The sequence below is a fragment of the Curcuma longa genome, chromosome 18, assembly GCF_044706935.1.
Source record: "Curcuma longa cultivar G26 ecotype Majalengka, Jawa Barat chromosome 18, ITB_CL_G26_1.1, whole genome shotgun sequence".
In the NCBI taxonomy this organism is placed as follows: Eukaryota; Viridiplantae; Streptophyta; class Magnoliopsida; order Zingiberales; family Zingiberaceae; genus Curcuma; species Curcuma longa.
The window spans coordinates 2,730,111-2,745,301 of NC_133878.1; the positions used below are offsets into that span (position 1 = coordinate 2,730,111).

Sequence of the window (15,191 nt, forward strand, 5' to 3'; positions counted from 1 at the left end):
AACTTGCTAATGTAACCATTTAAACAATAATAATAATAATAAAAATGATCCTGCTAATCTGCTTAAACTAATATTTCATGTTCCATAAATGCCAAGAAGCCTCTACATTTCTTAAGCGCACATATTCATTGCTGCGAAACAGTTGAAACTTTTTGCGTACATAGATCGATTAAAGTTAAGAAAAGTAAAGAAATATAACAATGATATCAACGACCAAGTCAAGTCTTTATCCAACTAGGTGAAATCCGTAAAAAAGCAAAGAAATGTAAAACTTATAAAAAGAACCTGGATATCAGTTGAGGATGGCACATTCATATTTAATTTTTGATAATTTCATGGCACAATCTTTGGTGACTCAGTGAATACCAAACGTGAGACTTGCAGCGACTGGAATGCCAATTTCCTCTGTAACCGGCGCAGCTCAACCTCCACTAAGAATGAGAGATCATACCTGCCAACTCCATACATTCATTTGTATGGATAAAAGTATTTTGTATGAAAACAAAATAGTTCAAAAGGAATAATGATAGGGTGGATCAAAAAAGGACTATTAACGAGGGCTCAGTTCATTGCTAAATCTGCTCAAGGAAGAGGCATTAAAGCCTTTCTCAAACAAGAGGTGTCAGAAAAAAAGAGCATTATTCATCATGGCCCAAGAACAAGAAGCTAAAATCATTCAACTATTGACGAAAAGAAATAATCACAACAAATGACTCAGTTTTGGCATTACATGGATGCTTTCTCTACTGAGAATTATTTGTTATGAACTTGGGATAATTAAATAAAAAGAAATGTGAAAAAGAAATGAATCATTTGGTCGTACAACAAAGGATAAAAAAACTAGAAAGCCAGGTAGCGGGATTTAGGAATCATGTCACTTATACAATTAGATCATGAAAGGGTTTCAGACATTTGCTACTCTGCTCAAAGAAGAGCTGGCATGAAGCAGCCCATCTCAAACAAGAGGTGTCAGAAGAAGCAATGATCATCATTACCCTTTTTAATCCTTGCTCATTTGCGATATTGTCTTATCAAAAGAGATAAACAAGCATAGTTACAATTATTTAATTAGTGAGATATAATCCTCTAAAAGGAGACTAAAGTCAATCAGACTTTAATTATGGAACATAATAGCTGCAAGGGATATCCAGCAATAAACATGTGAACATGAGAAGCAAAGCCAGGGATCATACCAACAATACAGAAGTACAACAAACAAGCAATAATTTACTATTACTTCCAATGGGTTATTAATTACTACTCTCGTACTTAATTGCAAGATCAATTGGGACCTGATTTACACAGACGTGCATGCTTCACCAAAGTTTATCCTCAGTAAATTATACTGACTTTCAAGATACCCACAAGAAATTGCATTGCCATGTCCCCTTTCATGATCACATAACATGCAATTTTACATTGCGCCCATAACTCCAAATGACAAAACAGTATGTCTGTCACAAGATCAAACTTTCCGAAGATGAAACGATACAAAATATTGAACTATTGCAGAAGCATAATTCAAAATATGGATAAAACAGAAATTAAGTTACACAGTTGTTCCATTGATTGCAGAGAATACAAGATTAGATGAAAGGGTAGAATGCACTGAACATTTCAAAATTATAATCTGCTAGACAATTGCAAACCTATGAAAGGCAATTATTGTTGGTGCAAATGAGTTTTAATGTTTCAATAAATATTTGAGTTAGATCATCTGATGCTTACTAATAAGATGTGCCTATTGTGTAGGTTAAGAGTGGCCACATGTTTGGCAAGCAAAAGTCCTAACTCAAGGTTGACTCGATGCTTACCATTAGAGGAAGTTCAGGAAGCAAGAATTCTCAACAATATAGAGTTCTAGAGAAAGATATTTTCTGAACTCTCTCTTAGTAGATTTCATTTGTGCAAAGTTGAGTGTGAGAACATATGTAATGGTGGGCTAATCATGGGTTAGATTAGAGTGCAAAGAAATGGTCTTAGTCTGTGTTTTTTCAGTCAACTAAATGTATTTTTCAGCTGACTAATATTTGAGTCGACAAGTCAATTAACTCAAGATAAATGAAAAGTTGCTCATCTCTGTTTGTAATCTAGTCAATTAGTCAATCAAGGTTTCTGAACCTCTAAAAGGTTTCAGAAGAGAAAATTAGTGAAATTTAAGAAGTGACCCACTAAGGGTCATAGGCAGTGGAATAAAAGCCAAGGGCTGCCGAACCACATAAATCATCATGTTTGAATTGTCTTTATACTTTATCATTTACATTTCAGCTGGTATATTGTTTTTTTTTTCATTTTTTGTCTTTGTTTTTTCATTGTGAATTTACCCTTGTAGAAACTTTAAAAGAGGCTATTCACACCCTCCCTCTAGCCTCTATTTCGAACCTTCAATTATCTCTATACTGCATTTCAAATAGCAGAAGTCCTATTTAGAATTTAAATCTTATAAACATGGGCATAAAATTTCTTAAAACTCAGGATATCATATAGGGTCCTACAGTCAACAAATAAAACAAGATATGAAGCCAACAGAAACATAACCAACAGCTTCCTCTCATGGTTGGAAAGCAAGAAGTTGTGCGTATAAATATGCAAAACCCATGCAAAGTTGACGTTTTTTTTTATTGTTGAAGATCAATAGGCGAAAAAATCTCAATGGTCATTAAAGGACGAGAAAACAACTTTAAGATTCTGGAAAAGTGTATCACCTGAAAACTTATCCAAACAAACCATACAAACCAAAGACAGTTGAACAACCGATGACAAGTCATTGATACTCAGTGAAGCTAGTAAAAGCAAGGGAAAATTAATGGAATACAAAATCTCGCATGCTATATCGCTGGAAAAAAAAGGTATTGCCTTCTCAAGGCAGCCGCTTTCTCCAAATGAGATAATACTCACCGGAGCAACTTTTGGACGTAGCCCAAAAGCATAAGCCATCTTCTTCACCAACTGCAAATGAGAAGATACGAGATCATAATCAAGGAAGTAAAACGCCTAGAGAAAGGGTAAGAGGTGGATCAGGAAGAGGCCGGCGGCGGCGGTTGCTCCTGCTGCGTATGAAACCCTCAAAGGGATGCGTTATATAGAACGGATGGATGGGTGTGGAAATCGGGTAGGATTCGAAATTTTTGGGCCCAGAATCTACTTGCCTCAAACAAGTCAAACAGCTCATTTTTACTAAACATTCAAATCGTTGAATTTCAAATTTTCACAAAAATAAATTTTCAAGTTTTTCAAAAAAACAAAAAAAAAATCCAACAAGTACTTTTTTAGTTAAAACTATTTAATAATATTGGCTAAAAGATTTTATTATTTTAAATATTTCAAAAAATAGTTTTAGTCAAAACTCGCATAAGAAAGTTTATTTTCCCAAAAGTATCAATTTTCAAAAATATTTTTTTATAAAAATCTCGCTCACAATAAATCTAATACTAATTTTATTTATTCTAAATAATTAAATTTATATCCTAATATTTTTCAAAAAAAAGTTATAATAATAACTAACTAATTGTCTAAAATAATTTATTTAAATTTAAAAATATATTTTTTACATGAAGCTCATTCTCGCAAATTTATTAATATCCTATATTTTCAGGTGCATTAATATTATCGTATTTATAATTTAGGTGGAATCTAATAAAAAAAATTCTTCTTTTTCTTCTGCATAAAGGTGGAATCTACTTGTAATTTTACACGATCGCCCCACGACCATTTATGAAAAAATAAATCGAGAAACCACTGAACACGAAAAAAACTCAACCTTCAAACTAATAGAAAAAGGGGCAAATTCAACGTATCATACTAGCAGGAGACAAAGGATAATCGAATTTTCTTTTTTGCTTCTTTAATTGATCGGCTTTAAATTAGCAAATTCAACTCGCATGTCAAATCTTCCCAAAAAAATAAAGGTACGCGGTCAAAAAAGCCTAAACATAGTGATTCCCAAGCACAAACCAGGCGACTCTAAACCAAGAGAGCCTTCCATTGAGGAGCAACGGGCGTGATTGGCATCTATGGCTTATATCCAAATAATAAACATGTTATTCACGGTCAAGAGCTCGGTCAACAACATTATAGGACACAACAGGGACAATTATATTAGGCGGCACCTGAGAGACGACTACCTGCACTCCTCCACTCTCAACGTCCACAAAGTTGTCACCTGCACCTGCATTCTCACCGCGCACAGAGCGGAGCAGCTCCTGCAGCCGCAGGAGATAGCTCTGGCCAGTAGGCTGTTGCGTCCGCACATACCGTGAGGCAGTTGCGACCTCGCCGGGCGAAGGGCGTTCTGAATCCGCTTGGAGGTTGGAGAGGGCGCTCAGGTCCAGATTGGGAAACACAGAGCAGCGGCATCTTGGACATTTCACGTTCAGCCGGAGCCACTGGTCGATGCACTCCACGTGGAAGTTGTGAGCGCATGGGAGTCCTCGGACCTGCATAAATTGAGCGGCCACTTCAGAATCCAAATGATAGATTAACAACGCATGCATTTTGACTGATAATTGTCTCCTTGGACGTGTACAAATGAACTGAAGCAAAATTTCCAGTTATGATTCATGTCAAGCATCAGGATGCGTCATCTTAAGCACAGAAGATAACTAACAGCATCATTACCTCATTGCCAACGCAGAATTCTTCGAGGCAGATGGGGCATTCACTGCAGTCAGTCGGAACTCCCTTCAATCGAAACTTGGGAAGTTCTTGAATAAGTGCCTCCACGGCTTCCCTCTACCATACAAAGCAGTATGGAAATCGATGTAAAAAAAGAAAACAAAAGTTGATAAATATCCAACGGTTGAGCTCGACAAAACATTTGTAAATATTACAAAAGTAGCTAAAAAAGAAAGACAACAACATAGTAAGTAATTGAAGGAGTCCACCTACTTGAACTCTTTAGATCAAGAATATGAGCAAGAAATAACAAAGGTTTAATGGAATTTGAGAACGCACGATTTTCCTAAAATTTCAGATGAAAGTACCTGGGCTGTCGTTAGATAAAGTCCTGGATGGTAGGCAGTATCTTGACCCATTCCACTCAGTTCCTGACCGGCAGCTTCAAATGCCCAATCAGGTACTCTAATCATGTCGACCAGAACCTGAAGAATCAACATGTTACACATGCAATACGAGTGCACATCATATAAACTATAAGCAAGAAAAAAAGCATCAGTTTACTCCGATTCCTATAGGATAACCATAAAGCCTATTGTCAACAAGAACATAGATTTTGATGGTTCAATGTTATAGTAAAAAATGATATTGCAACTCATTACCAGACAGATAATCAAGTAAATCAACTAATCTCAACTGTTAGTTATTAACACAATGGCAGTAGCTTTCTTAATTCAGATTATTGTCATTATGAACATAATCATTTTTAACATTGTACAACAAATTTCAAGTTCAATTTTAGTACATTTAATTAAAAAATAATCAAGGTAAACAATGATTTTGGAAAAATATGAAATATGCTAAGACTTCAATATTCATTCTCGGTCAAAACAACAAGAGAGCGTTGTAAGAAAAACTGGACCTGAAAGGTATTGCACACAATATGAGAGCATGGTAAGTGGAGTTAACAACCAAAACAATCTATCAACAAAACGTAGCACAAGTAATTAGTAGTTCTAATATCTTTGGAAAAGAAAACAAGCTAGGTTTCCTAGAAGGATATTTAAGGTGCTTTGGAACATCATCAAAGGATCTCACCCTGTATTCTGAGATTGGAATTCCATGTTGAGCACGCTGTAAGTGGGCTTGCCTACGTGTCAGCCACTGCAACAAACTTAGATTTACAATATATTGGAGGGAAAAATGAATTTAAAAAAAAAAAATCTTACACTTTTATCCAATAAATTGAAACACTACATAAATGGCACGATATGTTCTCATCCACAATTATTCATTAGCACATCATATACACTGACTTTGAAACACCAAGCAACAAAAATTCTCCTAGACCCACTTAGAGACTGCAAGGGGAATTAACATCTGTCCTTAATGGAGACCGTATCATGTTTAATGCAAAAAAAAGCATGAAAATCTCAAAATATTAGAAAACAAAAAGCTGATGGAAAATGCCTTTAGATTATCAATAATGATAATCAAGTATCTTGTCAAGTTCATCTTGTCGTACATAGAAATTAATTATCTGCATCAAAAGGTTGAAACGTTTGAATTTATTTTCTTCAAGAAGACTTTTCATAGTTTGGCTTCAACAAACAGCTCCTAAAGGAAATTAAATATACTTTTCTCAGTGAAAAATATAGCAGTTCTAACTCAGCGAAGAATGACGGCACATGCACATACCATTCAAGCAACATAAGTCAAGCAGGTAAGTTCACTATATATGAATTAAATCATCATAAACCACTAATGGAAATTAGAAAATGAGGTTATGTACAGACATGCATATACATAACAAACCTTTCCAGCAGAAATACATGCTATGCAAACTAATCCACAATAACTGAAAAGCAGCCAAATGAGAAACCCCCATTTCTGGCCTTCTTCTGGCAGCTGTAACCATCAAGAACAAAAATGGAGAGTAGAAATCACTAGCTGGTGTTCATAGGTTCTGATACTATAGTGGTACAATTGAACAGTTGAGGGAGAACTTACACAGCTTCTTGCGCTGGTGAACCATAATGTGCCAACCACAGTCCAAACCCAAAGAAAAGGATAAAGGAGCAAAATGAGAATGGAAAGAACCACTAGCCTTCCACAAAAGCGAGCATATCTTTGTTCTGATCCAAGATCTCTAAAATAGAGCATGCAATACAAAGCATTGAGAATTCACCAAGCATAAAGAATACCAATTCATAACTAACACTATTACAAGAAAAAATATGACAAGCAGGGTATTTAGCAGCACCTAATCAACAATTAACCATAAAGCCACTGGTGCTGCAAGCATTTGTTGACTTTAAGAATGTGGCATTCGGAGGCCAGTAATATTATCTTTTTTATTTAAAATACCAATAAAGATGCATTATCTGTAACTACACGTACATAATGGAAAATTACCCACCAAAATTGACACCTATTTTCAATTTCGACCTGGCAAGACTCCATTTCCATAAACTGCCCAAAAAGGTCCTTTTTTCTCTACCAGAAATGCCCCCATTTCAGCACCTTTTTCCAGTGGACCTATTAACTGGTTCCATCATGTATTTTGTTTAGGAAAACAAACCTCATAGAGAACACCATCATCAATAACCCTGTCACTTCAAGCTTTGTCAGTGTCCAATCACTGAATGCTTCAGACAATCTCATCATCCTGGCATTTCCAACAAAAACTTCAACCTCTAGCTATCTAAGGCCCTATTGCAATGACAGAGGTTGAAGATGTTTGTTTGGAAACTAATTTTGGCAGTGTCTCCTTCACAACCATTGCTCTGCTACATAAACCTAAAATACCACCAGCAACTACCCTGTTGGTGAGTTGCCTAACAACATTCATAAGGAGTAAGCTTATGTCGTCCTTTCAAATATAACTATAAGATCAACTAGAGTTAAATTAGAGTGCCATTTTCTTTAAGATGGATCACAATATGATTTATTTTTTGAGATTGCTGTCATCTATAAATTCTAATTCTATTGGGGCTCAAAAAACAAATCCTGATCCGATAGAAGTTCATAAATAATTGGACAATGTATGTTTTAATTTCTACATCCTACTTCGTAGGGATGAAACAATTACAGACGAAATATTGTCATAGTTGTCGAGAATTGAAAACCAACATAACATCTGGATTGACATCTACCTCAACCACCAAAGAGGTTTCAAAAAGCAATATAGTGACTATTTTGACTTCACAGTCAACCGAGAGCGAAACTCAAAGTGAATGACAATGTCAAATAAATAGAAGGTGATGAACAACTTCCAGCTAGATTTTTTGTTTATGAACGCACTAGAAAGTCAAAAAACACACAAGTATCTTCTTCTCAGTATCTTTTTCTCAGCTTCCTAATGTAAACTCTACTCAGACTTCAGACATCAATAATAGTTCTACGAATGATGATCAACCATCCTCTTGTTTTTTGTGAATCCTGATTTACAAGCATTAATGGTTGACCTAAACAGGCAATTGTGAAAGAATAAGAATAAAACTAGGACTCAACTAGCCATCGACGTATGTGATAATTAGACCTGGTACATGAAATTATGCCAGGGCGGTTATGAATTCAGAGTCACGAAAGACTGTGCCACAGCACATAATGATCCCAGCTCCTCTCTTCGACATTTGATTGATATAAATGTGAAAATAAATGACAGCACACAGTGATGAAGATATGCTTCAATCAATTGGAAGTGAGATTGTTAAAGAGAAGAAGGTCAAAGACCCGATAGTCATACTCAACGTTTAGTAGAAGATGTACTAGAGGATAGTTTTGAGTTGGAGGCAAGTATGTATGGAAGAGAGGCAGCCAGATGATGATATTTTAGCTAACTCAATCCCATATGAAGATGATGGTTCTCAACAAGATGAACTATTCAGGTGACCTAGTTAACAATACTTTGCAATCTATGCCAAGAGGTATGATTGGCAAAAAAATGTAAACATTAGTATTCTGTGCCTGCAGCTATGTTATGGTCAAGCATGTTTCAGTATCTAATGGGACTCCAAAAAGAACACCCACTGATTCTCATCCACACCTCTCCTAGTTAATAAATATATGACATTCTTCTAAGATTTAAATTTATCGTATGACTAAACGAAGGACAAAATTCATATCTAGGACACTAAAGCTAGCCTTCAGTTGGGAAAGATAGGCTTTTGAAATGCACCAAACACAGTTGGGAAAGATAGGCTTTTGAAATGCACCAAACAATCTCATAGTGATTTCTCCTGATGCTAGGCAACAGGACAATGTGTTGTATGACAATATGCTAAAATGCCCAAGACAATGGTTTTTCCAAATCACTACATGCCGATGCAACCTAATCTACACAATGGACAAAAGAATCATAATTCTAGCAAAACAAAATTAGGGATCTTTTTACGTCAATTGGCCTAAAATAATTTTAAATATTGATATAATTCTTTAAAAACTATTGAAAATTGCATCACTTGAAGAAAGATGATCATCATATTTATACACAAGTTGCTAAGTTGTTGGATGATGAAGTTGTGGTACTTACAAACCCATTCCAGCTGCAAGCCCGTTGTCCACAAACATTAGCAGTCGAAATATGAAAACAGTGGTATAGTCAACCTGAAATCAGAAGTCATCTTGAGCTCACTCAAAAAAATCAGTAGTTCCCTCAACGTTACAAACGCCAATGTTGTTTACTACTCACCACAATCCATATGTGTAAGGGATGCGTGCATAGATGGTATCGCTTCCAGTTGATCGACACAATAATTCTAACAAAACCTCGTCAAGAAAGATCAAAACCCTCCTAATCCAACGAGCCAATAGAAGAACAAACAAAATCTTAAAATTCAAGGACTAAATCACCCGATCAAGGCCCAAGGATACATGCTCGTAGCCAACATGGACAAGAAGAATCCGTCGTACCTGCGAGCAATTAAAGCAAGGAGTATTCCAACACCCAAAAATAGCTGCACAGTTCTTCGACGGAAATAATGGAATTCAACTCACCACTTGAAATCGACGCCCCGCATCGCCATGGTGCAAATGTCTCATCTAAAACCCTAGATCCAGTTCAGGAAACGCCTCCGATCCTCCATTCCAACCCCCAAAAATAAAAACCAACACGGCAACGGGAATTTCTCGCACGTTTCTGTGGGATCGAAAGGCAAGGCTTAAAGGATTCGATTAACCGATACCAGCAAAAAACAGAGATAAAAGTGAGATCGAAGCCCAGCGAAACTACAGTAGAAGTGTGCCACCAAAGAGCACTTCAATTGAGGCGATGAAGGGGAATCCGCCAGCGTCGCCACCGGACGGTGGCTTCTGCCTTTAATCGGTGGTGTCGCCGCTGGGCCAAATTCGTGGATTGGACGCTGAACACCGACAGACTACAAGAAGTAAACTATGTGATGGGCATCACTCGAGCAGTCTGTTACTTTGCAAAGGGATTTATATGGATAAACAAAATAATAATATAATGACATTTCTGCGTGCAGGTATTAATGGGCTATGGGGAATCGATAGACCTCACTCCAAGAATGGCCCAAAAAATGTATAATAAATAGTTTTAAAATGAGCAGGTATTAACGGATTTCACTTTTTACTAATTTAATGATAAATAAGTCTAAACAAAAAATGTATAATAAATAATTTAAAAATATAGCATTTTATCAATACGCATACTTGATTTTATGTATTGTCCAAAATATTTAGTCCATTTTTTCAACGGATCAAATTGTGTATCCCTTCTCATTTTTTTATTATAATACTCATCTTCTTTTTCACTGTTCATCTAAATAAAAAAAAAACTCTAAAGCATTTTATTTTCTCTGCTAAAAAAAATCTAATCTCTCAACCCTCCTCCAAAATTAGCCCTCCTCCTTCATCTTCGTTTCGATGAGTTTTCTTCATCATCCCCTTCGCTTCCATCCAACGGCGCAAAGAGACACGGCGAGTCGCCGGTAGTTTGAGATCAAGGCTAGAGTTTTAGATCGATTCATGATGAGCCTTGGGAATCAATAGTGTTTCTGATCAAGATTTAGAAGAAAATGAGCGACATGGAAGCCATGGCAAGCTACATCAAAGGCACCAAGCTACGACTTGGTCTGTCAGGCTCCGATGGGTTAGAGAAGTTGATTACGAGGGGCAGAAAAATGAGCGCTTTTAGAGGATGAGATTGACTTTGACGATTCTTCGCCAAAGGATGACTCCGATTGTAAGAGTGTTAGTGCGTTCTTAGTGGTGAAGTAAGTTTTTTTTTATTTTGGATCAAAGATGTAAACTTTGTGTATTTTAGAATGGTTTTATTTTTTTTACCAGTAGTTGTTTGATGAAATGACAAGATGCAACTTAAGGTAGAGATGGAGGTAGACGCTGTCTAGTTATTTGTGAAGGTTAGCATGGATGGGACTCCTTACTTCAAAAAGTTGACTTTAAAGTTTACAAGAGATATAAAGAACTCAAGGAGACCTCTGATAGCATATTCAAATAATTTTCCTTAAGTAAGCAAGCATGACTTAATTACTACTACTATCACAAACTGATATGTGTTTGTATTTCTCAATAATTATTACTACAAATTATTGATTCTCACATCTCTTGCAGGAGAATTATCGAGAAAAGAAGATTGTAATGGATGTAAATATGTCATCACTTACAAAGACAAAGATGGTGGCTTGATGTTGGTTGAAGATGTTCCTTTAGAGTGAGTGTCATACACTAACTTCTATGTGTTTGATGATGAACTATTTTTTTTCTTGTGAATTAAAAGGAATCTCTTTAATTGCTATTTGTAGAATATTTATATCTTCTTGCAAAAGACTAAATATAATAAAAGAATCTAAAGCAAGAGGTCTGGAATCAAAATAGCAAGAAGTCAACTAGTTGTGCAAAGAAATACAAATGAAATTTGAGTGTTTACTTCATAAAACTAGTTATTTTGTCTAAGTTCATAGACGTTGAATAGAGAAAGAAAATATTAGAAGTGGATTTTAGATCATCTTATCGTTCCTATTCAGATAAGAAATGAAAAATATGAAAAGGAAAATTGCAAGATAAGATACTAAACATTGTTCAAGCATATATTTAACTAAGAATATCATGCATGTTATATATAAGATATGACAACCTTTTATGATATAATAAAACTATGTTATATGTTCTTTTACAACTTATCAAATTTGAAATGTATCATTAAAGATTTACTTCTTCCTATTGTTATGTGAAATAAAAGGAAACTATCAACTTGAGATCTATTATAGTTCATTTGTTGTAAATTGATATTTAGTATGTTATACAATGATCTTGTTCTTCTTTTTTAGAAATATTTAATCTTAATCTATGTTGGTCTTTGTTTGAAGTCATTTCAAAATCTCTAAGTCCATTAGCTACTTTTGAACGAAATCGATTGATAGATCTTCACCATTAAAAAAATTAAAAATATGATATCTTAAAAAAAAATAGAAGTCCAAGGAACTCATTTATAGTGTTGGTGAGTGAGTATGATCATCATGACCCTTATAATGTACTTTTGACATCATTTATCATGCTTGAATTGAGTTAAAAAAATTACTACTCTAAATATAGTGTATCACATTGATGTTTGAGCCTCCGAAAAAGATTTAAATGATATTACTTCATCACTTCTTGACTAGTTAGACCAAGGTTTTTCAAGAAGTTGATTAAGGTCATAATTTTTTAAAAAAGTTTTTGTCTAAGGAAATGGTCGTTGTTCCTATTGTTAGTACCGATGGAATCAAAATATCTCCACAATGGTATGATATTGTCCACTTTGGGCCTAAACCCTCATGGCTTTGTTCTTGGACTCTCCCCAAAAGGCCTCATTCCAATGGAGATACTTTCCTATTTTAGATGTGGGACTATGTTTGCATCCTTGCAACCCAACAATCCCCCCCTCAAACAAAGGACCACAGGCCCTCCTCAACGTCATTTTTTATGTCTGAATCCTTGACCCACCAGGACTTTTTGCCCCTCGATCCACCCGACCTACTAGGACTTCCTACCTAGCCGCAGCTAGGACTTTTTTTTTGCCCCTCGGTCCACCTGACCTACTAGGACTTACCACCTAGTCGCAACTAGGACTTTTTGCCCCTTGGTCTATCCGACCTACTAGGACTTCTCACCTGGTGTCTAGTCTTCTTGATTCAAACACGGGAGCACCCACTTCCTTTGTTTAAGGTTCAAACCGCATGGTTAGATTTGGATCATGGCTCATCCGACGGTTAGTCCGGTGAAGAGCGGTCTCACTCTGATACCACTTGTTAGTACCGATGGAATCAAAATATCTCCACAATGATATGATATTGTCCACTTTGGGCCTAAACCCTCATGGCTTTGTTCTTAGACTCTCCCCAAAAGGCCTCATTCCAATGGAGATACTTTCCATCCTTTTAACTCCATGATCTTTTCCATGTACTTTAGATGTGGGACTATGTTTGCATCCTTGCAACCCAACACCTATAACTAAGAAGGCCCCTACCTCGCCATGATCTGGAAGTTAATTTTTTAAATGTGGACTTAACCAACTGACGATTAAATCTAAATCTAACAAAGGTCAAATACTTAATAGAATTTAACTTAAAATTAATAAAGATAAAATTGACAAATCATCTCATAAAACCCTTAAGGCAACCCTTATATGCCATGTATTGAGGCACTTAGAATGGGTGAGATGATAAGAATAATTAAAGTATAAAGTTTTAAAAAATATTTTTTAAAATTATTAAATTATTTTTTAAAAATTATTTTTGAAAAATTTGATAATTACTTGAAATTCATGTTTGCTGTGTGTACTTATAGTATGATTTTTAAAAATATAAATCTTTGAAAATTGATTAACCAACACTTAGAGACAGAACCTTTAGGTCAACACTAGGTCTAGAAATTTAAGACACATAAGTAGAAAATTCTTATGATTAACAAGGATGACCTAAGAGATTATCTAGTTAAGGAGGAGGTACTTCTTAAAATACCTCCTCCTTAACTAGGATAGGGGGAAGTCCAAATTGAAAGTTCAATTAAAATTTATATTTTGAAAAGAATTTTAAAAATCATAAACTATTAGTTCTGTTGACTTGGATTAACCTATTACACACATAGGGAATTTGCTTTGTGGGTAATAAGGAGTGTCAGATTAACCCTCTATTTGGATGGGGTCAGAGAAGCTTCATTAACGAAAGGGGAAGGGAGGGAAAGGGAGGGAAAGAGAAGTATTTATATTCTCCTTGTTTGGGAGGAAAGGAAGGTTCATTAACATAACATGTATTATCTTATTTGGGAGGAAAAGAAAGGGAATCAAGGTTAAATGTATAAAATTATAAAAATACCCCTACTTCTTAAAATAAATCTATATATGAAAAAAATGTGTATCTCATGAGACCAACAAAAATTAATATTTACTACTTAAATAAATAAAAAAAATTAAAGAAATAATGAGTAGACATATAATAAGTATGTGAAATATAGAATCTGTACACTTTGATACGACAAAGGATAAATCAATATTTTTACATATATTTCTATAAAAAATTACTAATGTAAAAATCTAAAACTAACAAACATCCAAAATCATCAAGTAACAAGTCTTACATTAAATAATAATAGTTTAGCAAACATCCAAAATCATCCAAGTACATAGCATTTAAATGCATACATATTACATAATATCCAAATATATATAATCCAACAAGTAACAAACTAATCATGCGGTAGATTCTCTCCATCCATCATTTGGAATAATAAATTTTTGCGATATTCAAAAGGGCATCCAAGTAAAGCTCTCAACATCTTCGGGTGTTGAACAAGATACAAATAGCATGTAGAAATTATATATTGCTCAACACCTAATTAAGTCAACAAATTCCACACTTCATTCTCAAGAATGGAAAGTTCATAATGGCTTGAGCTACATGGTCAATTAATTTGCTTATACTATCATGATCATCAACTTTACCTTTCTTTGCACTCTTGTTCTTTGATGATACTCCAACAGAAGAGTTAGTTAGATTTAGTTGGTTCAGAACTAGGAGTTGAAATTTAAACATCCTCATTATATTAATTGCATTTGAATTATCCAAATGGATTTCTTGTTGAGATATCATAAATTCAACATTATCAATGGTTTTGAAATGATTTTCACTAATATTATTCTCCACTTCCATGTTAGCTCTTCTCTTTCACATTTCTGACGCAGTGTTGGCATGTTGTCCTGTAGCCCTATCTTGCCCATATAATTGAACTAACTTTTTATAATTTTGAAGAGGCTTGCTCTTCCATTCGACAGCTGCTAGTTTGATCTACAAATTACAATATAATTATATCAAACATTCATTCATAGATAGTATCACAAAAGAAAATTAAATATATTTTTTAAATGCATACACATCTCAATTAGTTGTTGCTAAACTTCAAGTTCAACATTGAAGAATTCTGTGATGGGATCCTATAAAAACTACTCATACCATCTTGAATACATCATAATATGAAAACCAACCTCTTTTAATATGTTTCATGCGATTTTGAACTCTATCCTTATCGATAAGTTTGTCGGAAAATTTTTCTTTCAATTC

General features: G+C 34.9%; 1 protein-coding gene and 2 non-coding genes across 3 annotated transcripts; all 3 read right to left on the reverse strand.

Moving 5' to 3' along the window:
• Nucleotides 1-558: 558 nt before the first annotated feature.
• LOC141812385 (small nucleolar RNA snoR1) lies at nucleotides 559-653 on the reverse strand. Its single transcript, XR_012600270.1, has one exon. It is a non-coding gene; the product is annotated as a small nucleolar RNA snoR1 (small nucleolar RNA).
• Nucleotides 654-900: 247 nt separating this feature from the next.
• Nucleotides 901-996, reverse strand: LOC141812386 (small nucleolar RNA snoR1). The gene has a single exon (XR_012600271.1). It is a non-coding gene; the product is annotated as a small nucleolar RNA snoR1 (small nucleolar RNA).
• A 2,866-nt stretch (nucleotides 997-3,862) lies between these two features.
• LOC141812199 (E3 ubiquitin-protein ligase SIS3) lies at nucleotides 3,863-10,014 on the reverse strand. The gene is made up of 11 exons (XM_074700233.1): nucleotides 9,848-10,014; nucleotides 9,613-9,754; nucleotides 9,490-9,528; nucleotides 9,308-9,374; nucleotides 9,149-9,222; nucleotides 6,625-6,763; nucleotides 6,430-6,522; nucleotides 5,713-5,778; nucleotides 4,983-5,099; nucleotides 4,618-4,731; nucleotides 3,863-4,436 (listed from the first exon to the last, which is right to left on the reverse strand). The coding sequence occupies exons 2-11, from the start codon at nucleotides 9,639-9,641 to the stop codon at nucleotides 4,041-4,043; spliced, it is 1,134 nt and encodes a 377-aa protein (XP_074556334.1). The 5' UTR covers nucleotides 9,642-9,754; nucleotides 9,848-10,014; the 3' UTR covers nucleotides 3,863-4,040.
• Between the last annotated feature and the right edge of the window lie 5,177 nt (nucleotides 10,015-15,191).

Bases quoted from the DNA above. Each gene is read 5' to 3' on its own strand.
- LOC141812199 (XM_074700233.1), bottom strand. From the start codon at position 9,641: ATGGCGATGCGGGGCGTCGATTTCAAGTG. The intron at 9,223-9,307 runs GTGAGTAGTAAA...TTCTGATTTCAG, and splicing joins CCTTACACATATGGATTGTG to GTTGACTATACCACTGTTTT. The intron at 4,732-4,982 runs GTACTTTCATCT...TTTGTATGGTAG, and splicing joins TTTATCTAACGACAGCCCAG to AGGGAAGCCGTGGAGGCACT.